Genomic DNA, 25670 nt, shown 5'->3' on the forward strand with positions numbered 1-25670 from the left:
TATTGCATGAACACCTGGCCGTAAAAAAGGTTTGTTCTCGTTGGATCCCGCACAATTTAACAATCGCTCAGAAAAGGCTCGTGACAATTGGTGCAAAGAAATGTTGAAAAAATACGTACGCGGTGCTTCGTCACAGGTGACGAGTCATGGATCTATGCGTAAGAGCCCGAAACAAAACAACAATCGACCGTGTGGGTCTTGGAAGCCGAGCCAAATCCAACGAAAATTGTTCGTGGAAGAAGCACTTCGAAGCAAATGGTCGCCTGTTTTTTCGGAAAAACTGGTCATGTGGCGACTGTTCCGCTTGAGCAACGAAGGACGGTCACTTCTGAGTGGTACATCATAATTTGTTTGCATAAAGTCTTCAGAGAACGAACGAATTCGAAAAACGAACAAGAGAAGACGAATCATTGTTTACCATGACAATGCGAGGTGTCACACATCGGCTTAAACCAGCGCCTTTTTGACCGATCAAATCGTCGAATTGATAGGTCATTCGCAGTACAGCCCTGACTTGGCACCCAATGACTTCTTTTTATTTCCGCACATCAAGAAAAAAATGTTTGATCAACGATTTTCGTCGCAAGAACATGCTGTTGAAACGTTCAAAAACCATGTTTTGGAGGTGTCTCAATCGGAATGGAAAAAGTGCTTCGACAATTTTTTATGTGATGTTTTAGTCTGAATAAGTTAAACACAGGTTCACGTCATATGAAAGGAACTATAGCACCCTCTTCTTACAACGTTTCATTATTATTGAATCCCTCATAACTGAATATTTAAACTGGTGTTATTTTATTTGTAGCAGTCATACATACGATTTTTACAGCTTAGAACTAAGCGGGTCCAGAAGGGAGATCAAGTTTATTTTATAAAAATAAAGGAATAAGCCCAAATCAATTAAGAAAATATTTCATTGTTCAAAAAATAATATAAGGACTTATTATTTAGTTATGTTTTCAATATCTATGATAATAGCTGATTGTAAGCATTTTTTTGATAATGTATAATTATAAAAATTTTAAATAAAAAACTTACCGTTTTAACCACTTGATTTAATATTGCCGCCTTATCTGGTTTTGTTGAGGTCATATCCCCACGCTTATTGAGCTGTAAAAACTCTGAGAGTTGCTCAATATAATTATTTTCCAATTCACGTCGACGTTTTTCATTGTTACACTTATTAATTTGTGATTGGGGCTGTAAACATATAACAGCAATGATATAATTATTTAACATCAGTAATAATATTTATTTAAATAAATCGTAATTGTTATTTTATGTGAGATATATATACTTTGTTTTTCCTTTGTATATATAGTTCACATTTTTTATTCATATATAATAACATGGGGTTTCAATGATTGAATACAGTAGATGTGTATTAAAAAATAACATAATGATTATCCAATATTATGAAATTAAATCCTGTACTTTAAACAACATTCTTAAGGAATCTTTGACAGACACTTGATTGTAATATCTTAAGACTATAATGATGAATAATTAATCGTAAATGAAAATCGATTAAGTTGTAGAAATTGGGATCAGTAAAACTGCAGTGATCAAATAAAATATTTTTAATGAGAAAACTTTGCACTTTTAAAATAAGTGAATTTGTGACTATTATTTTTAATAGCAAACTTGTTATCCTTCATAAAGAGGTTTTTTCGAACAGTAGTAAAATACAATAACAAAAATTTTATTTTTTAACATATATTATTTTAATTAATTGAATTTTTTACTGACCATACAGCTGTTTCGAGTATTGCTAAATACCCATCATCAGTTGTCCTAGATATAATTCTTAGATTTAATTATTCATAAATAATTATTTTTGAGACTGCAAGTACCAGGAATCGAATTCGGGTCCTGCCAAATGTGAAGCTCAGAATCAGCGCACTTTAACCAACTCATCCAAAGCCGTACTTGACTTTTTTGTTCGCATATTTTTCTGGAGTTTTGTTACTTTTGCTTATGAAAGTTTTTATTGACAATTTTACTTGCTGTGTTTACATTAAAACGAAATCATAAACCAGCTGTAGAATAATTGAATTAATTAATTAATTATAATTTTATTTTCAATTGTTAAATTTCAATACTATTCTGTTCCTGAATTTATTTCAAAAATTAGAGTTAAAGTATTTTAGATTTTATTGTATAATTACTGAAATTATTTTATTGTACATTAATTACTTAAGACAAAGTAGAACAGGTTATATTTGGACTTAATCGTAGATAAATATTTGTATAGGAATCGCTGAAGCTACACAAATAGTATGGCAAATATATCGTATTCAAAAATTGCTTTAATTCTGAAAAAATTTTAGTGAAGTGATCTATTTTAACAAAAAATTTAATCAAAGTTTATTTTAAAAAAAATTTGAAGATAATTAATTATTATATTAAAGGTTATTTGATTATACACAAATTCATAAAATTTTAGCTGTTATTGAAAATAAAAACGAAAGGCTTCATGAAATTTAATCTTAAAATTGTAAAGTTCTGCAAAACAACATCCAAGTGCTCTAAAATATTTTTTTTATAGTGCTATACGTGTGATGAAATTGTATATAATTAGGTATATACTTTAATATGAATATTGATTGCTTTAATAGAAAATTATACAGAAAGTTCAATATTCATTACATTTAACATCACTCCTTCAGTCCTTGTTGTTTTTGATGGGTATAATTTTTTCCATGCAATAAGTTAGTAGGTGATGCTTTAAATATTGTATATATTAGATCATTAATTAAAGTTTTAATATTTTTTAGTATAAGCCAGCACAGAATGTCATTCACATTAAGTATCACTGAATCACTTCTATATGGTTGTGTAGCGTTTAGCAAAGCTTCAAACACTACTATTCACCAGCTAGAAATTGCACAAATCCAGGCTCTGAGAAGACTTTTCAAAGTTCCATGGCACATTAGGACGAATAACATCCTCAGGGACATCAAGATTGATCCCATCAAAAAATACATAAAGGATAGAGTCCTGAAATTATTTTCGAAAACTGACAGACTTACCAACACCGCGTTATCAAATCTCAAAATGGTTATAGGCTACTCGGGGAGGTATGCAAATCTGAGGTCAATTATTGCTTAGTCTGATGAAGTGATAAACAATAATCTAGTCAAGATGTAGAGAGGGGTTTTGAAAATACCTCGAGTTAAAAAAGAGTATAAGTGTACTAGCTCAAAACAGCTTCAACATAATGAATCAACAATCAACAGCTGTCAACAATTCCACCAATAAAGCTATGCGTGAGTCACTTTCCAGAAAAGGTTTAGAAAAAGAGATTGAAAATTGTAGTTACTATGCTAAAATCAAAGAATATTCAGTCAAAGTTAGGCAGCACAACTTAAATTGAACACGTGAGTAAAGGCACGCCACAAGGAGGGGTTATTTGACCGCTACTGTGGCTGCTGGTCGTGGATAATATTCTCAATATAGTAGATAAGATATGTGTGAAAGCAGAAGCGTATGCGGACGACGTGGTTATTCTTGTGACAGGTATGTTCCCTAACATAATAAGCGATATTATGGAAAGGACCTGGGTCAAGACAAGTACCTGAGCCACAGATTCTTTACTAGGTATTAATCCAGAAAAAACTGAAAAGATGCTGTTTACTATCAAAACCAAAATACCGGCTTTCAAGTTACCTTCACTAAACGGGCAACAATTAAAACTATTGGGAAAAACCAAATATCTAGGAAGTCATGTGCAACTTTCAGGTTAATATGGCCTACCTATAGTAAAAATAGATCCTTGGAACTCATCAAAAGAGACCGCGTGAACACTGCAAGGCTTACTGCAAGTCTTTCTGGTCATTGGTGTGTAGGAACCCACGCAGAGAAACTGCGCATTCCCCATAATCCTCACTGCAGTAGTTGCGGAAACCCGCAGAAGAAAGGAAACATAATTTTGGCGTCCGGAAGATATAGGTTTTTAGAATGATACTTCTTTGATAGTTTATCAGACTGTTCATCGGTGAAGACAAGAGACTTATTAAATTATGTAAATTCGGCGGAATGGATTTAGTCTCTTCTATACTAGTGTTCTTGCGAAGAATGTGGTAGCAAAACAGCGAAAAATCGCTAATTGAGGTACATGGAAGTTATCTAATGGTTGCAACTGTGACCAACCAAACCGTGGGTGTTTTTGTGGTTCTTATTTGTGCAGAGTATATTGTCTTAAATTAAAAAAAAAATAAAACGATTATATGCTTTAAAATAGTACTGTATATCATAACAATAAACCCATATTAACATTTTAAAACAACTGAGATAGTAGAGTTAACGACTTAATAGTTACGACTTAACATAATAGACTTATAGTATAGCATACTCACCAAATTGGCTTTTGAATCTGTTTTCCTCCTTAATTTACGATTCGATGTCGCTGAATTGGCTGAGATCGGCGATGCCACCGCATTCATAATGACAGAGCGTTGCAGTGCGGCTGCAAAATTTGCAGCTGAGGCAGCTTTTTGTTGCAGACTTGCTACGTTATTGTTATTATTATTGTTGTTATTATTATTATTATTATTTATATTAATAATATTATTATTATTTGTATTATCTAGTTGTTGTTGTCGCAATGTAATTATATTACTGCTGATATTATTTATATTTGCGTTATGACTGTTGCTTTGATATATGCTTGCAACGCTTGTATTTGTAGCAACAAGTAAGCTAGTTGCAGCACTAGCAGCTGCAGCCGTTGTTGCTGCACCCCCTCCGCCAATTAGGGGAGGAGGATTATTACACGCTACAGGCGTTAAACCAACTAATGAGGCTGTTACCACTGTACCTGCGTTTGATATTGTAACAGCAGCCGTGGCAACTGCCGGTGATGGGACCGGTAAATCACAAACCGTGGGTGCTGATGTGGTTGATTTGATGGCAGAAGATTTTGACAAGGTTGAGGATGTTGATAATGGCGACAAGGGTGATGGTGTCCTTGATAATAACAATTCTGTAGCTTGCGAGTTTGCTGTTGTAGTTGTAATTGTTGTGGAATTGTTATGATTGATTTTTGTGCTGTTGTTGTTTTTACTGCTGTTTGATGCCCAATGTTCTGGTGAGTCACATGGGCCAAGCCTATAAATATACGATTAAAAAAGTTTATTGTAATGAAATTGCAAAATATAAATTTTTTGTATAATTACAAATTTTTTAAAGAATATATTATCAATAGACACTTCAATTAATGGTTAATTCTAATAGAGTTGAAAAAATAATAAGTGTATTATTGAAAATACTTCCAACGTTATTTACTGAAGCAATTAAATCATATATAAAATATGTCAAAGTACAACTGTAGTTCAATACTACTAAATTGAATTCAAATAAATTATAAGGTTTGCTGTCTTTACTTGGGCAAGCAGGCATTGTTCACATAACAATCTAATACAGATTTCCCAATTTGATACTTTAACCAACTAAGCTCTACGCAAGTAATCTATCACCTTAACCAGTTATTTGTATATATTTTATAATTGTTTTTCTTAGTTATAAATTTGGCACATAAAATAATTTCTTCAAGGCACTTTAACCAAAGAAAATACTTGTATGAATTCAGATTTTGAATTTGTTCTTTATTGAAATATCTTAAGCTTTTATATAAAAATCTTAGCATTACGCTTATGCTAAAAGGGGAAATGCACCTAATTCCCACGATTTGTTATCTAATGGACCTGAACACTCAACACCAAAGGCACTTCTGCGAATTCTATGCCTTATCTACGCTCACACTATGTCTACTTAATGCAGTTAGCTTAGCAAGCTGGTATATGTGTTTTATCATATACCAACTTGCTTTACAAATTTGGTGAATTAAATGTGTTATCACTTATGCCATGTGCAAACTCATATTGCACCTGTGGGAACAACATAATTATCGCAGGTGCATTTCTATTGCTGCAACTCTCAAAGATCGACCGATAAAAGAAAACTAATCAACCTTACACAGTGTCGTTGAAGATGATCATATGTCTGGCACGCTGATAGCGTGCGAATATTTATTTTTGAGAACCAGCAACATTGCTATGAATATATGATAACACAAATAAATCCAAAGAAAAACACAAAAATAAAAATTTGATTTAGATATTTATACAAATAATAATATAATGCAGATAATTACACAAACTATAATTAACAATAAACTTTTTTAAGTGGACCAGTAACTAAAAAGCACCAAATATTGTTATTGCAAGTAAAATGTTTTTTTTGTGCATACATTACATGTAGGTATACGTCCATTTTCTCTTTTTAAAAAAAGATTGAAGGCAGAAAAATTAAAAAAGGAATAATGAGAATAATGATTACACTAGCAATAATAGTATAAATAGCAATGAAGAAATAAATAAGAAGGACATTTAAATTAAGCTTGTATAATTCTACAGAAAATAAATATTTTTTATTTTATTGTACATTTTATGAAAACTAATAAAAGGAAAATTAATTCAAAAGGAGATATGAAACCAAATTGGGAATAAATTAATTATAAATTATATACGATTTTTTCAAAATATTTTCTTCTTTATTCTCAAACAGATCATAAAACTACAATGAGGTGTTTTAGTCATTGTTATTGTTCAATCATGAACATAAATTTATTATTATTTAATTATTTTAATTATATTATATTATTTTAGTTTATTATTATCGCTTAAAAACCTTATCACTTATTCTTAGAATAGAACTAAGGAAAAATATAGGTAAATAGTAACATTTTGTCATAATAAAATGTATTTATAAAAACAATAGGAGGAAAATCCCTAGTGTTGGGACTTCCGTCCTTTTTCAACTTTTTTTTACCTTTTTTGCCAACAATAATAAAATGTAATACAGTCCATTAAAAATTATATTATTATAACCTTGATGTAAAATTAATCTTAAAATATTTTTGTATAAATACAGATCAGCATCTTACAAATGCTCAAACCGTTCAGTAGTTTTATTTCTGAACAGTTATACTGTATTTTTGTAACTTATCTCAAACAGTGCTTCTAAAACAGTGTTATTATTTTGATGCCTTTAATACCTAATGCTCTCTTCCCTAAATATATTTTTTTATTGATGCTTTATTCGTTCTCTCTTAAAAATCTTATATACATTTTTTTTAAAGTAAATGACTTAACTTTCCTGAAATTAACTTACTTTAATACATGACTCTTTTTGATTTTGAGTTTTGCTATATAATCGAAAACTTTTAAGTGTATTGGACTCTATTGTCAGTTTTAATCGAGATCTCTATGCTGTATACAATGATCTTAAAGTAATGTATATAGAACATCTTTAAATTTTTTTCATGCCATTTGTACTTTAAACTATGCTCTTAAGTTAATGCACATATGCAGCATTTCGTTTATGATAATAAATATGAGTATAACCTTGGAAAAAAAAATGGAAATGGATAGAGCAGCAAACACAGTATTCTTGCAGTTTACGCATTATAGATAGGAAGGGCGGGTTATAAAGATGATACCTAAAAATCTATTAATATTTATAAATCTATTGTGTCGTTTAAAATTCAAAGGTTATAAAGCCATCTGTTAAATAACCGTTTCATGAAGTAGAGGTCTTGTAACAGGCTGAGATCCTCTGAAAAGTAGGTTCCTAATATGTTTTGTTAACGTTGTGCATTTGTAGAGCTATGATGAAGCTCTACAAATGCAGTTTCTACGCCTTTTCTACAGCTGTGGGAAGAATAATTGTTTTCAATACTCAAGTTTCCACCGTGATTTTCTTAACAAAAATGATTCGTCTATATAAATACTATCTAGTTTGGTTAGATCTTTCAGTTATTCTAAATGTGTTCATTTATGACAACTTCAGTAGTTAAGATAAGATAATTTTCTTAAGTATCGTTACCATATATAATTTTATAATTCCCATAACCTTAACACGAACACATAAGCATGTGTACATAAACAAACTGTCATTTATTTATTAGTTTAGAAAAGAACAATTATGTTAAATTAAAATACAATTGCTATTTTTTAAGGAGTACTTCAGATACTTAATGTGCTAATTTATTTATGTTACATTAAAATTCGTTTAAATTCATAAGCGTCTTATGGCTTGGTTCGTAGGTATTTTAAATATTTTGATAGCTTTGTAACATAAAACTGACTAATTTGTCCAAAATTTCTTGACTTGAAATTGCTCATAAATTAGCATAATTTATTATTATGTAACTTCCTTATTTACGTGAAAGGTTTAAAATTAAGTACCTACGGATTGATGAATTGCAAAAAGAACCCAACAACAATAACCTATAATTGAAGGTATAAACCAGATACCTAGCTTTCATGACTAATTAATATTTATCAAAACAAGTTAAAAGTGGTCTTTAAATAAATAACATTGTTGGCGATGCTTCTCTTTTATCCGAAAAAAAGTAGTTGTAAGCTTATCGGTTCCTATCAATTTGACTGCTTTGTTTAATTTACTGATTTTACTTGTTTGATATACCAGAGTATAATCGTGATTGAAGAATTTGAAAAGAAAACTCATTCAATTTTTTTTAAACCATTCTAACAAACTTTTAGAATGTTTAAGCGAGTACTTATTCAGTTTTAAGTCAACAAATGTGATATCCAATGCACATTTCACTTTCTGGTACCTTTATCACTTTGCAATATTTTCCGAAAACTGTCAAGGGAAATACTTATAATCTGATAATTTTTGTCCGATCAAAATGTTTTTTTATTTTGTATATATTTAAAATATAATAACAATAATAATTTTTGATCCTTCATTATGTTTCCCATTAACTCATATTACAGGTATTGTATATTATGGCGCTGAGTCCCAATATATTATATGTAATTGGCTTTGCACTCTCGCAAATGGATTATGATAATATATCCAATGTAGACTAATTTTTAAATGAGGACACACTAGATGAACTTTTTTAAATCTTGCATGAATTATGTTTTATTGTGAATGTTTATAACATAGTGGAATGAAAACAAGAAATTGGACATAATTGGTTTAAACATATTTTCAACTGCCACATAAATGGTTGAACATTTCAATTTGTTTTTTGAAACTAATTGCAATTTGTGGAAAAAATATATTTGAATTAAAGTGCGTATTATTTAAAGAATTCTAATTAAAACACGACATTTATTTCTTAATAATTAAATAATTAAAGTCGACCAACGGTAAAAATGTTTAAAAAAAATTTTAATTGTGAAAATAGCTGATATTTTTAGAATGCAATCGTAAAATATTATTCATAAGATCGAACAAATTTTCACCGTGAAGCACATCTATTTCATATTTGCGCGTACTTACATACTTTATAGAATATAGCCTGATACACCATATATTATTATTTCACTAAGTTTCAAGAACATTACCACATTATTGTATAGACCATATACCATACATAATATATACTAGTTTAAATAAGTAACTTAATCTTAATCGTATATACAATATATATTCCTTAATCGTATATTGTGCTATCTTCTCATTAATTTTTTTGGTTTGTTGTTTAAGAAACGATAAAAGTCTATGCGAACCTCGTTAACCATTTTAATACTTAAGCATTTTTTTTAATTAAACCTAGAAATATAAATTAAAAATGCAACAATAAATGTAGTCAAATCTGTTGTAAAGCATCTACAACCAGAGCTAATATAAATATATTATAATTAAAATTCTGCTATATTACGCTTGATATACACCCACTTCACACCGATACCCAACTGGCAGTCATTTTCACGCAGAAATGGCAGTATTAGAAAGCAGGCAGAAATTAATGGTGCAAAGCACATACTCCGTCAGACACGAATTCCATTGTGGCCAGCCAGAAGGCGAATGGAGATGTACTAGTTGTTGCAGCTTGCAATTTAAACTAACTGACTTCTAAAACTCAACTCGATCTACATAATTTGTTGATATATGCGTTTGTCCCTCAGTTGCTAAGTACACAATTTTTCCGCAATTGGTTTAGAAGTAATATTCATGTTTTCTTTTGATTTTATTTGTAAAATTGCAACAAAGTCAACAATTGTTGCACTTGTCATGCTCATCAGAGTCAGTCATTTTCACGCATTCACGTTCACTTCACATCATCTCACATTCTATTTGGACTGTAGTTTGGCAATGCCAAAATGTAAGTCTGAGTTTCATAGATTTTTTTGTTTTTTTTAGTTTTATGTTAGGTATAAACTCCCAAAATAATAAAAAATATTCACTTTATAAAATAATTTATAAAGAGGTTTTTTTCGAACAGTAGAGAACTACAACAACAAAAATTTTATTTTTTAACATATATTATTTTAATTAATTGAATTTTTTACTGACCATACAGCTGTTTCGAGTATTGCTAAATATCCATCATCAGTTGTCCTAGAAATAATTCTTGGATTTAATTATTCGCATATTCGCATATTTTTCTAAAGTTTTGTTACTTTTGCTTATGAAAGTTCTTATTAACAATTTTACTTGCTGTGTTTACATTAGAACGAAATCATAAACCAGCTGTAGAATAATTGAATTAATTAATTAATTATATTTATATTTTTAATTGTTAAATTTCAATACTATTCTGTTCGTAGAGGCATTATTTGTTGCATGATTTGTTGTTTTTTATGTATAGAACCTAATCTAGAAACGTAATGCTGAGAAAGTCATGCTAATGTTACTCCACGAAATAATTTATTTGACTTTTAGAAATCAGAAAATTATGTCAACAATTTAAATGAGTTTCAACACATGTGGTGAACGGTTTTTATTCATTTCTACAAGCGCTTAAATCTAATTTAAAAATTATAAATAAAAAACAATACATATAAAAATTATATATTTAGAACCCCTAAGTAGTAGGCACCTTGTCGTGGTTAGCGGCTAAGATACAACTTGAGCTACTCTGATCAATGTTCCAGTCAGTGTTATCAGTGATGTCACTGACTGGAATATTGATCAAGATTAGAGCAAGAAATGCAACCAAGATCTACCAGTAGGTTAAAGTAGAATGTACTGTTTTGTAATCTGTGTTTGTATTGTTAATAATTAGTAGGTAGTATATAAAAACTTGTAGCACTTGTAGTAGTGTAGTAGTAGTTAGTCTGTGGTTAGGTTCTTTGTTTTTGCAAGCTGGCACTGTCTGAATGACTTGACAATACTCTAGCGTCTCAGGGAGTAGGTGGCGGTAAAGACCGTCCACTAAGTTCCAACTTATCAGCCAGACTCATCAGGGCAAGTGCGACAATCTCTAAGGCTGATGGGAAGCTCTTGATACGGAAGTTCATGTCTCTGCCAAGAGTGGACTGCTGATTGTCGGGCTGGGGAGAGCAAACTTGCCGGGTACGTGTTTCTAGTAATTACTGTCTTAATATATATGTGTATCTATCCAGTCTGTACGGCACCCGACTAAGCTCCCAAATCTGAGGTAAACTGTTACACCGAGGATGCTTTACTAGAAGGGTGCATAGAGTCTATTAGCAATGAACTTAGGATACCGTTCTCCTGTTTTAATTAATGCCTTCTCAAAGTATGGGGCTGTGCTTTGGGTGAGCGTATTTCCCCTTCTATTAAAAGTTTATACATAGAAAAAAATTTAAATTTAACTACTAATAATATAATTACAAAGCCAGAGGAAGAAGTTCTAGTCCGTTCGCCAACGAAGGATGGAGGAAATCTTGAACAGAGGCTTGAAGCCTCACTCAAGATTGAGGATCCGGATAATCTAAACTTACCTGCTAGGAGAGCAATGGTATCAATCTGTGGGAACATCTTACTGGTGACTGTCCTATAGACACAGGTGACCGCGATGGCGGTGCGTCTAATGCTAACACTCAGAGCATGGTGAACTCAGGTGACGGCAACAAAGGAAGAGGGCGGAATACTTCACCGGGGCTCAGAAAAGACGTATCATAGCCATGATAAGGGATGGCTTGGATTTGGAGACTGCGAAGCAGAAAGAGAGAGAGCGATACTCTCTCTTCAAAGCTTCCCTGGCACCAGAAGAAGAAAGTGACAGACCCAGTACTAGCAAAAGGGCCACTGAGTGGGATCTATATACAAACGAACTCAAAGCCAACCTAGGCAATAATAAACATACGATAAACAACATTCATGATTTAGAAATAGCTGATGCTGTCTTAAGCACAACTATTATAAATGCCTACCATGGGGCCTGTCCGGTGAAAAATAAGACCGGCAAAACAAGTGCACCATGGTGGAATAAAACATTAGTCAAGCTAAGAGTCAAATCCCGGAGACTCTTCAACAAGGCAAAAACCAACGGTGAATGGGACAATTATAAAAATTCCCTCACCGCCTAAAATAAAGAAATTAGAAGGGCAAAAAGAGAATCATGGAGACGCTTCTACTCAGAGATTCAAAATTTAAGCAGTACCGCTAAAATCCACAGAGTCATCTCAAAAAGCCACAATAATCGCATTGGGCTTCTGAAACTACCTGATGGTCTTTATACCAATGACTGCAAAGAGTCACTTATACTTCTAACAGAAGCACACTTTCCGGGATCTACAATTTACGATCAATCAAACTCCCAGGTCAGTTCCCTGGTGACCAAAAGATCCAGAAACAATGACTGCTCGTAAAATCTTCACTGAAGGTAAAATTAAATGGGCGATCAACTCATTCTCTCCTTTCAAAGCCCCTGCAGCAGATGGAATATTTCCAGCACTCCTACAAAAGGAGCACTCCGTATGCCTTAACTAATTTATATCTTTAGAGCTGGGTTGGCGATGGGAATCACTTCCACTAATTGAAAGGAAGCAATTGTCAAATACATACCTAAAGGAGGAAGTAAACCTAGTGAATTTCCTAAATCCCATAGACCTATAAGTTTGACTTCATTTCTTGGAAGTCCACTATGGAGATGATAGTGGAAAGGTATATATGGGAAGAGTATTTATCTATAAATCCACTCCACGCCAACCAGTATGCCTACCAAAAAAATAAATCCACCACACATGCATTACTCAGTCTTACTACTAAAATACAGGAGTCTGTAGACTGTAAAGAATTTGCGGTGGGTTGCTTTCTTGATATTGAGGGAGCGTTTGACAATACTGATCACTCACATATCGAAAGATGCCTCCATGCCCTCAAGGGGGTATATTATCCCCACTTCTGTGGACAGTTTCAGTGGACGAGCTCTTCCACCCACTCAATGCCAAACATTTCGAGCCACAAGGCTATGCTGACCATGTACTCATACTTGTCAGGGGTAAATATGAAGACATGATCTCATATCGACTCCAGCAAGCCCTGAACATCGTTACTAGATGGCGTAGTGAAGTAGGATTAAACGTAAGTCCTAAACAAACAAGCCTGGTTCTCTTCACAAAGAAAAGGAAAAGGGTATTTTCCAATAATCCATTCTTGAATGAAGAAGTGCTATCAGTTACCCAGGTAAAGTACCTAGAAATGATTCTGAATGAGAAATTTACGTCGAATTCACATGTAGACAACGTTATATGAAGAGCCAGAGAGGTATTATGGACCAGCAGAAACCTCAATGGTAAACACTGGGGCCTTATTCCAAAACTCAGCCTTTAGATGTACACATCAATTAATAATAATAATTAATTAATAATTAATAATATTTATTGTAAATAATAGGTCATCTATTTGGTACAAGAAAGCTCAGCAGAAGACTGTGATAGACAAGCTTCGTAATCTGCAGAGATTAGCATGCATAATGACAAGTGGAGCGATGAGAACTACTCCAACAGCAGCCCTAGAGGTTGCATTGGAGCTCCCCCTACTCAGCTACTCAGCTACCCCCTACTCAGCCAAGCTACAGTAGACTTGTAATCAATCAACAAAATTACTCTATAACTCCCTGTTAGGTGGGGAAATGCAAAGAGAGAAAGGAGTAAACATCACCATATCTGACATTTGTTTACTTAACTTCCACCAAAAGTTCATAATACTAATACCAGACAGAAATGAATGGGAACGGAACATATCTCCATTCGCTGCAGATTATCATCTGTGGTACACGGATGGCTCTAAATTGACGGAAGAACTGGGGGCGGGAGTATACGGAGTAAAACCTGAAAAGGAAATATTTGCGAGTATGAGTCAAGAAAACTCAGTTTTTCAGGCTGAAGTATACTCAATTGAACTATGTCTCAGAATATATAAAGGAAAACCTGCCACAGGAAAAAAACATATATATCTTTTCTGACAGTAAATCGGCACTCCTAGCACTACGCTTACATCGAGTAACCTTAAAACTAGTGTGGGAACGCCTTCTACTTCTCAAAGACCTTGCGAAAGGAACAGAGTCCACTTAATATGGATTCCAGGGCACAGCGGATTTGAGGAAAACGAAAAAGCAGATGACTTAGCCAGAAAAGGGGCGGCCTCCTATTATATTGGCCACAACTATTCTGCGGTCCTTCGTGGAGTTTTTTCAAACTTAAAACTAGTGAAAAAAACAGTTCAGACTGATTGGGAAAATACAATTGCATGCAGACAAGCTAAAGAATCCATGCCGTTTCGATCAAAAGCCAGAACTAGGGAGCTACTAATACTAAACAGAAGTGGTATCCGACATGTCACAGAATTTCTCACTGGGCACTGCGAAGTTAAAAAGCATCTATCGAATCTAGGTATTACTAAAAACGATAGCTGCAGACTTTGTTGCGAAGAAGAGAAAGCAGCAGAACACATTCTGTGTTACTGTGATAGTCTTGCCAGACTCAGACTTCGGTACTTAACCACTGCCTATCCGCTTATGACGGAATTAGGCAACATCTCTCCAAAGGACATATTGGCATTCTTAACTGTTACTCGTCTATAGAACTAAAGTGGGTATGTCCAAATAATCCCCAAAGGATGCAGTGGCGGTGACAAGTTCCCAACGCATCTTTAAAATCTAATCGAATCTATATATTTAAAAATAAAATAAAGTCAAAATAAAATTTACAACAATTTGATATTGCAAAAAAGAACGGTAGACGAAGTGTCTCAATAGGCCGGATAGAAAAACATTTTACAGGTACTAAAGAAATTAAATATGTTACTTCGACAGATTATATAAAGTAAGCATAGAAAAATTGCGATAGTTAACAAGGATAGAGGAGAAATTGCGAGATATTTGAAAGAATTAACACATCCCAATCCCGACATCCCAATCACTATATACACTATAGCTAAAAAAATAATGGGACCTAATTCTTTGAAATGGATTTGGTTCTAATCTTCTAGCACCTACTTTACTGTGTCAAATACGTCTGAGGAAGTCTATCTCTCTAGAAAACGACTCTCAATATATATGTATATATGTATATATGTATATGCTAAACGGCATGACTTTAACATTAAGGACGGGGTAATGCTGGAACTAAGAGAAAGATTCGAAAGATTCAGTATTTATAGGCTCTACATCAGACAAAAGATCATAAATTAATTTGTATATCTTGTAAAAATTTCTTGAAAACTGAAAACTTTTTAATAACTTAATAAATAAATGTAGCCAACTATATTAATTTCAATAAGAAATAGAATCAAATCAGAAAATTTTAACTGTCTCAAAATAGAGCACAAATAGTTTTTGTAAGATCTTGTAAAGAGTTTAGAATAAAATTGATCAATACATTTCAGCATCTTCCTTGACTTTTTTATATCGAACAGAGTCAAGCATATAACAATTTTTATCTCAAATCTTCTGTTCACCGACATTAAATATAAGTCTAATTTTAAATCTGACTGTTTAGTTGTACTTCCGAAACCTACAAAGCATACGGCTCTGATACCATCCGACTGAAGATGAATGTGGCAAACTTTAAAAGAATTGAAATTCACTCACATTAAATGGAATGCAAGTACGATGCTACGTAAGATAAAACTGAAATACTCTAAAACAAAAAAAAACTTTAAAGGCAGGTAGGTGGGTAAAAGCAACTACGCATAGATCTGATAGATCCAAAACATAATCAATTAAATGTTCTCAAAGGCAGTGTAAAGAAAATAGAATAAAATCTCTTCACTTAGCTAGAAAATTTTTTTATATATGTTAAGTGAAACGTGTTTCCGTTCTCACGTTTGAGAAGCAAAAGTCCTCTCTCTATTTTTTTCTCAAAACTACCTTAACATTTTTAGTGTATGCATTTTATGCTATAAAAAATTACTGGGTTGCAGTTAACATGCTGCCACCCGATTCTAATAAGCAAATTTTGTGTAATCTGTTAAGCAGGTAAAATAATGTTTTAAGTAATGCTAATAATATTAATATTTATGAAGACTATGTTAACTTATAAGTAATTATACGATACTAGTAGTATTTAAGTTGACTATGTTAACTTATCAGTAATTATACGATACTAATAGTATTTTTGTGTTGGGTGTGTTAACTTATACATTCTTTCCAATTTAAGAAACTTAGAAATTTCATAACTAGCCAAACGCATTCATAAACGCAAGTATTTGATTAGTCTTTGTATTTGAGTATTTTTTAGTATTTGTATTTGATATTGTGTAGTGAGTTCAAACATAGCTTGCTCGTATATTTATGCCTGAATCTGAATAAGCGTGGAAAGTAACATGATTGATTGTCTGGTGTCTCTTCTTCGAGTATCGATAAAAATTATTTCTAATAGTTTTCATAAGAAAGACTTAACTGACTCCATATCGTCATGAAGTCCAGTACCCGATATGAACCAACATTGTCTCACATACTTCAATTTTGTTATATGTATTAAGCCAATAGGCCATTTTTAACCTGAGGATTTGAATAACCATCTTTTCACACATCCTTTTGTGATTAATCGTATATTCTAATCTCTTTTATTGGGAGTATTAGTAAAAAAGTTATAATCATATATTAAGCAAGGATGTATCTTATCAGATTCATCGCAACCAATTTTTCGAAAATAGAGTTTATAGTATTTATTCTATCCTAGCGTAATTAAGTATCAGACGGTTCAGCTCCTTAGCTGCCATACACTGAATGTTTTCGTTTGCTTAATAAAGCGATTGATGGGTAGCAGATGAAACATAATGCTGAGTGCGCAGATAGAGCACCTGTAGCTCCCACTCATGCTAATTTTTGCAGTTTTGGTGAGCTTTGAATAATGCATTATTCGTTCATCGGGGAGTACTATACTGAACATCCATATGTTAGAATTGATCAATTGAAAGCTATATAAAACAAGATAAATATGTTTTTATTTTCAAGTTTTTTAGTAATTGTTATTATTAATTGGATTAACATAATCCAATATTAGTTATTTAGTATAGGATATTAGCGTCTTTCTTTTGTTTTCTCTTCTTTTATACAATTTTTTCTCTTTTCTTTTCTTTGTTTTTTTTCTCTTGTCAATTACGTTTTTCTTCTTTAGATATTTACTGGTTTTATTTTCAAGCTAATAAGATCATTTGTTGAGGTGTTTTTCTTATTTTAGTAAAAATTGCCGATTATATTGAGGAGATTTTTTTGTTACGCTTAAATCTCTGTGGAGGTTGGCATTTTTAATAAGACATTGTGTGGCATCCTAAAAATCTTTGATTACGCTCTAAGAGCATTATGTTGAAATTACTGAAAGGAACTAAATCTTGTCAACTCTTTCTTAATACGAAGAGGTAGGCATACCACGCTAAAAGACCTTAATGATTAGATCACAGAAAATTTCTTTCATGATGCAGAATTTTTCTTTCGTATTCAGAATTGAAGCGAACAAACCTGTTACTGGAAGTCATCTACGTTCGACACTGCTTTCACTATTTCCTAATTAAATCTTAGGATCACCAACCAACAAGCAATTTCTCCAGCAGTACCGCTGCAGATAATAGACAAAAGATTGTTCATGCAAAAATTGCGAAAGAAAGTTCCATTTGATTTCAAATTTTCTAAAAAGAAACCTTCGTGCAATTATTTTTGTTAGTAAAAACAATGGTTTACTTTACTATTTGCATGAAGGGTATTAAAGCACAAGTAAAGCCAAAGCTTAATTTTTTTATATCTGTTTCGCAGTTTTTAATTTTAATTAATGTAATTAAAAATGCATTATATTGTCGTGTGGAAGTTTCATGCTTTCTGCTGGTGAAAAGATGCAACGCTTAATTTGGCAGCATTCTTCACAGACTAATCACTTTTCGTCGTACTGTGTCTCAGTATCTTCGAGATACAAAATTTTTGAACATTAATTAACACAAAAATTTTTTTGGTTTTTGCCTTTTCAATTAAATGCAATCACAGATTTTTGTTGTCACGAAAATTTTCATTTTTATCCATACTCTGCATTTATACATAACATCGTTATCGTGTTTACTGCTAAATTTTATATAGAAATAATTAAAATTATATTTCGATTTTTTTTTAAATTATCAGTTGATAATAGTAAGCAGTTAGTTAAACTGAAATTCGATGGTGCTGATGTGCAATACATGGTAACGAAAAATGTGTCTGCAGTTGCTATGTTTGAAAATACTAAAGAGTTTCGATGAAGATTACTCGTTTGTAATTAATGAACATGAACATACTGTTATTTTATTTTTTATCATAATTAAAACTTTTAATTGTATTTTATAATATTATTTTACTAACAATTTAAGTTTTTTATCCGTCTGTCCGTAAAATTGGCCGGTGCGCATGCGACCAGAAGACAGAACTGTTTGCAAGCTAAAAGCTTCGTTCAAACAAGTCGCGAATGAAGTTTTGTCATTCGCTCAAAAACTACCCGGATTTTGTTATTTGTTAACTACTCCTTAGACCTTCTTCAAAAATTTTTTTTTACTATGTTGGTACTTTCTTGACATATGGTACAAATTTGAGCGCCATCTGTCAATTAGCTTGTTTACAGCAGCTGTTAATGTGAGACTACTTCAAGTGCATTTAGCGATTTTTACAATGGAAAATTCTTGTTGTACGCGATTTTTTGACCAAACATGGCACCACTGTCATTGCTTTTTGAGCAGAAGGTAAGTATGGGTTGAAATCTTTAAGCTCTTGACGCTTTGAAAAAAAACTTGAATCAAGCTACAATCGAGCGATTGCCAACTGTGTGTTGACTTACTTACTTACTTAGTTGGCCATTACAGACGTGTGTCGTCCTTGGCCGCGTCGAGTAGCCTCCGCCAGTCAGCCCGATTAGTTGCCTTCTGACGCCAGTTGGTAGTACCGAGCGCCCCCAAATCGTTGGTCACCTGGTCCTTCCACCGAAGATGCGGACGTCCTCTACCGCGTTTTCCACCTGCGGGTACCGAATCAAATACCTTTCTAGCCGGAGCACTTTCTTCCATTCGCACGACATGACCAAGCCAGCGTAGCCGCTGAATTTTTATGCGCTTAACTATGTTAATGTCGCGGTATAGCTCATACAGCTCATCGTTCCATCTAATTCGATACTCGTCGCCAACGCGTAAGGGACCATAGATCTTCCGAAGAATTTTTCTCTCGAATGCTCCTAACGCCTTCTCATCACTGTTGGTAATTGTCCAAGCTTCTGCACCATACAGCAGGACAGGCATGATAAGGGATTTGTAGAGCGTGATTTTTGTTTGTCGAGAGAGGGCTTTATTTCTCAATTGCTTACTTAGCCCGAAGTAACATTTGTTGGCAAGAGTAATTCTTCGTTGAATCTCTAGGCTGACGTCATTTTTGGTGTTTAAGCTGGTTCCTAAATAAATAAAGTCTTTCACAACTTCGAACTTATAATTGTCAACAGTGACGTAGGTCCCAAGACGCTCAGGAGATTTGTTTGTTGACAGAAAGTACTTTGTTTTGTCCTCATTTACCACAAGACCCATTTGCTTTGCTTGTTTTTCTAAGTTGGAAAATGCCGCACTGACGACGCGGGTGTTCAGACCAATGATATCAATATCGTCGGAATACGCAAGCAGCATTACACTTTTTTAGAATATTGTGCCAGTACGGTTTAAATCTGCTGCTCGAATTATCGTTTCCAACATTAGGTTAAAGTAGTCACACGACAAGGAGTCACCCTGTCTGAAACCTCGTTTGGTATCAAACGGCTCAGAGATGTTCTTTCCAATTCTAACGGAGCTGGTGGTGTTGCTCAACGTCATTTTACATAGCCGTATAAGTTTTGCTGGGATACCAAATTCAGACATAGCGGCATAGAGTGTGCTTCTAGTCGTAGTGTCAAAAGCAGCTTTGAAGTCGACAAATAGGTGGTGTGTTTCGATTTGTTTTTCTTGAGTCTTCTCCAGGATTTGACGCACTGTGAGTATCTGGTCTAGAGTGGATTTGCCAGGTCTGAAGCCACACTGATAAGGTCCAATCAGTTGGTTGACGATTGGCTTCAATCTTTCACATAGTACGTTTGACAGAACCTTATATGCGATATTTAAAAGACTGATCCCGCGGTAGTTGGCGCAGTTTGCAGGATCACCTTTTTTGTGGATTGGGCAAAGCACACTTAAATTCCAATTGTTGGGCATGCATTCATCCGACTAAATGTTGCGAATTAGCTGTAGCATGCATTTTGATAGCTCTTCGCCACCAGCTTTAAACAGCTCAGCCGGTAAACCATCGGCGCCTGCAGCTTTGTTGTTTTTGAGCCGCGTTATAGCTGTTTTAACTTCATTATGATCGGAAGGCGGGACGATTATTTCATTGTCAACGATTGAAAATTCGGGATTATCTTCGCTTTCAGTCATATTGCTACTACCGCCATTTAGTAGTTTCGAGAAGTGATCCCTCCAAATATTAAGCATGCTTTGGACATCTATCACCAGATTACCGTTTTCATCTTTGCAGGAATTAGCTCCGGGTTTATAACCATTTGTCAGGCTTTTAATTTTTTGATAGAATTTTCGAGCCATATTCCTGTCGCCCAGCTTCTCAAGCTCTTCGTACTCACGTCTTTCTGTTTCCTTCTTTTTTCGCCTGAAAAGACGTTTCTCTTCCCTTCTCTTTTGCCGATATCGCTCTTTAACAGCGCGCGTCGCAACTGACCGCAGGGTGGCTTGATATGCTGCGTCTTTCTCTGCGGTAGCATTGCGACACTCTTGGTCGTACCAGCTGTTCTTTGTATACGGTGATAGCCGATCACCTCTTCTGCAGCGGTACGCATAGAGTTAGAGATGTGGTTCCATTGCGCGCATATATCGGCTTCTTCAGATGAGTTTTCCAGATATTGGGAGAGTCGAGTAGCGAAGTCATTAGCTGTCTGTTGTGATTGCAGCTTTTCGACGTCTAGCTTTCGCTGTGCTTGTTCACGTACCTTTTTCATCGCACATAAACGTGTGCGGATCTTGGCTGCAACAAGGTAATGATCCGAGTCGATGTTGGCTCCAGGGATAGTACGTACATCCAAGACACTGGAAGCATGCCTTCCGTCTATCACAACGTGATCAATTTGAGATCTTGTGTTTTGATCAGGTGACAGCCATGTTGCCTTATGTATGTTGAGATGCTGGAATCTGGTACTACTAACCACCATGTTTCTAGCCGCGGCGAAATCAATCAGCCTTCTTCCATTATCAGAAGTTTTCGTGTGAAGGCTGAACTTTCCGACAGTAGCACCAAAGATACCTTCTTTACCCACCTTTGCGTTGAAGTCTCCAACAACTATTTTGATGTCATGATGGGGACAGCGTTCATATGCTTGTTCAAGTTGTTCATAGAAAATTTCCTTGGTGTCGTCATCTTTATCTTCCGTCGGGGCGTGCGCACATATTAGAGTGATAAAGAAAAATTTTGCCTTAATCCGGATTTTTGCGAGCCTTTCGTTTATTGGTGTAAACGTTGAGACCAAATTTCTCAGCTTTTGGCCTACCGCAAATCCGACTCCAAACTGTGTGTTGACTAGTCATAGAAAATTATCCCAAAGCATCTATCACTGCAAGATGTCCCTTGACAGATGACAAAAACAAAATAATATGTTGAAATAAGAATATGGCGCAACATGCATCATAAAACCGTAAAATGAATATGTGAGTTATGCTTAGCACTGCCTGCTTGCATGTGTAATAAAAGCGATTATTTCATTATTTACATGAATGCCATTGAATTTGAAATTTTTATCACATGGCGCAGTTATTGTAGTTCACTATGCTACTTTTACTTTCTCTAGTTGTTATTAGTATTTTAAATTTGATTATAACGTCAATTTGGCAGTAGTGACTATATTTATATAATAGAAACTATTGTATTTAATAGAGAGGCTTCCAATAATAGTGAACTACAAAACAACTAAAATTCTTTTTATATTACTTTAATTTATTGATTTTTGGTTGACCATATAGCTGTTTCAAGTATTACTAAATACTTATCATCAGTGGTCTTAGAAATAATTTTTATATATAAATACTCGTAAATAATTTTTCTGGGACTGCAAGTACTAAGGATTGAACTCGTGCTCTGCCAAATTTTTTATTACTATTATCAAAAAGTTGTGCTGTATTATTAGTTTCCTATTATATTTATTTAATAATTATTAATTCATTTATTATTAATTAATTTATAAAACTTGCTCCATTTTTCGTTCAACCATAAATTTACACTTGCTTAGCACTGCTTAGCACTCAGACCAATCAATGCATTCTCAATTAGATATCATTTTGTTAACTGGCATCTTTCACATAACAGAAACCTAGCATCAAAAAATTTCGGGCAATGGTAAGAGAAGCATTCGCTGAGACATTGTTATATGTTCTCTCACTGTGATTATCATCTCGCTTTCACTGCATCATGATTTATCTACAACTTTAAATTAAGTTCATATTATGCAAAGAAACTCTCTTTAGAGACTAAACAACAGATTCAACGGATAGCGCTGTACTACTATTCCTTCTAATATTATTTTATACTTTTTTAAGCAGAAATATTTTCTATAAAAAATTGTGCTAAAAAAACAAGAACAATTTATGAGAGTTAACTTATTTAATATAGCTGTAGTTAATATGTTAGTTCTAAAAATAGCACAAAAAGTGAGATTGTTTACGAATACACAACAAAAAAAAAAAAAACTCTAGACTAGAATAATACAAATGAAGTTTGTGTTGAGTTTATAACATATATCAAAAATTGAAATTATGCACTGTATAAGTGCATTAAAAACTATTCTACTTTTAAAAATCACATTTCCTTTATTATGTTTTACAGATAAATGTACTTATAATGAATATATGAAACTTTACTATAAATCTTATTAATTATTTACTATAAATTTTATCTGAGTTTAAACTCAGTTATTTAATAAACCAATATGAAGTTACGGAATTCAATTCTGGGAAACAGCAATGCCATCAAATATTGAAAAACTGCAGACTGCAATATAACCTTCATAGAGGTTTGGGCATACCAACAGTAATAGAAGAAACTGCTCGATGTAGTCATCAGTACCTTCTAAAGTTAGAAGATCATCTTCACCAATCAGGTTACAAGCTGCTACTGAACAAATGCCACAAACGTTTAAAAAATAAAGACACTATTAATATCTGCTAACTTTTTAAACAGTTATTTTATTTAAAATATCACAAATTTTATTTTATTTTGGACGTGATTTTTGAATTTTTTTTTTTTTGAGATCCATTTATTTTATTACAATCTGTCAATTATGAATGACAATAAGTAATATGTATAATTATAAATCGTAATAATATTGTTACGTAATCGCCTGCGTGATTATTCGAATCTCAGGATTTTGTAAAAAATGAAACGAATTATTAGGATTGGAGAAACTATACTTATATATTTTGTGGATTACAAAGAACTAGTATTAATTAGGAGTCAATTTAATAAAAACCACAGTTTCACACCAATCAAATTCAAACACTAACTTTTTATAAAAATATTAATTGACGTAATGTTTAAATAATATTTAAACATTTCATTGCTACTCTGATGAAATTCGCAACATTGCCCTCCTCTTAAATCTGTTCGTCCCGAACTGGAATTACCATATCCTTGCAGTTAGGTGCCAGCCGTTCCAGATGCACCACTTTCTTTTGAGCTCTATGATGCCCCGACTGTTGAATTCGATAAACACCATCACAGATCTTCGTTCCATCAAGAACAGGGGGCTCCAAACAAACATCACAACATCTTCATTAGACACAAATTGTGAACACACACCGTTCTCATTCAAGATTTTCAATATTTGCTTACTTACTAATTGCAGAAATTCTATAAATTCTATATTTATTTACAAATTGCTTATCCTATACTTCTAGCTATTGGGTGGAGATTTTGAGTATCACCATCATCATTAACATTTCAGTTCCTGGTCAATAGGAGCGGTCTTCTGATAAATCGATGAATTTCATCTAATTGGTTCCGCTTACTTCCAGTGTAGTCACACTGGAATTCCGAATTTTAAGCCCGCGTCATCTGAGTCACCCTTATAAACCACCATTTGCAAACAGCTGTCACTATCATCAATGCTACTTACGTTAGGCGCAACAAACTTGTCAATGCATTGAGTATGCCAATCAGGAATGTACTGATCAACAAAAACCGCACCATCAGATATATCAATATCTGTTGTATAATCCTCATTATTTGTTCTATCCGAAACAAACAAGACATCCCTGACATCAGCATCAAATTTACTATCCGTAGCCAATACGTCATCTGCGATATCCTTATGAAACAAGACATTTCCATTAATTGTCACGTTCTCATCATCTATGAGGTCGGCATCAACGTTTAATGGTATATCTTTATAAGATTACGTATCCGCGACCAACAAGCCCTCTGCGATCTCCGCATCATATTTGATTTCCTGATTAACACGAAATCATAACTACCTAAACCGAAATAGTCTTTCCTCCTTTTCTTTCTTCTCTTTCTTCTGTTTCTTTTTTCCCTATTCATTATTTGAATCAGTCTTCTTCTTCCTCTTGTCTTCTCTCTTGTCTTCTCTCTTATTCTTCTTTCCTTTCTTCTCTTTCCTCTATTTCTTTTTACCTTCTTACTTGTCTTTCTTCTTGCCTTCCCCTCTGTCTTTCCTTCTGTCTTCCTTCTTGTCTTTCTTCCTGCCTTCACTCTAGTTTTCATTTTCCGTACTTTTGCTGTAAAGGAACACATTATACCGGCAGCTTCGTACGTCAAAGCGCCGCTAACCGTTTCAGAGTATGTCTCCTTTGAGAAGATTACGACCTGACGCTTAGTTTCCGGATCACGTATACCGTCTATTAAAGTATCGACTTTACTCTTCACCATAATATCACCAGAGCTACCAATGTAAACCAAGTTACACAACCGTTCAATGTCGGCAGAGTACTCTCCAGGACTCTCGTCAACAGGCGGGGCTCTTGCTTCCAGTATTACCCTGTGTAATGGAGCCATAGAAACGTTGCCGTACTTGCGCTCCAATGTATCCATTACAGCTTGGTAGCTTTTATGTTGTTCGGGTGGAATTTGTTTTAAAACTTCTGCCGCACTACCTTTTAATGCCACAATCAGTGATTCCGTTTTCTCACCAATATTCCAATTATTTGTTGCAGCCGCTTTTTCAAATTTGAGTTTGAACACTTCAAAAGCCTCGCTCGGGTCCTTTCTTTTCGATCACCTTTTTTGGACTTGTTGTAACTCCAACTTTAATTCGACAAAATTTTGTTCTAATGTCTGCGTGATTTCACTAAATTGTTGTTCCAGCTTTTCTTCCAACATACGTAAGCCGTGCGCCTGTTCTGCAGAATTTTTCTCAAGCTTCTGCATCATTAAGTTCATGATTGCCATCATTTCA

General features: G+C 33.7%; 1 protein-coding gene across 1 annotated transcript in view; it reads right to left on the minus strand.

The window, feature by feature from the left end:
* LOC119688724 overlaps positions 1-25306 on the minus strand; it is an 83405-nt gene extending 58099 nt beyond the window's left edge. The window contains exons 1-5 of the mRNA XM_038103390.1: positions 25015-25306; positions 24388-24607; positions 4777-5109; positions 4359-4560; positions 1039-1200 (exon numbers count right to left, since the gene is read on the minus strand). Of these exons, the coding sequence (XP_037959318.1) occupies positions 1039-1200; positions 4359-4560; positions 4777-5109; positions 24388-24607; positions 25015-25306 (1209 nt within the window). The remainder of the gene's footprint in view (positions 1-1038; positions 1201-4358; positions 4561-4776; positions 5110-24387; positions 24608-25014) is intronic.
* Positions 25307-25670: the final 364 nt, after the last annotated feature.

The sequence above is a fragment of the Teleopsis dalmanni genome, chromosome X (genome assembly GCF_002237135.1).
Source record: "Teleopsis dalmanni isolate 2A chromosome X, ASM223713v2, whole genome shotgun sequence".
NCBI lineage: Eukaryota > Metazoa > Arthropoda > Insecta > Diptera > Diopsidae > Teleopsis > Teleopsis dalmanni.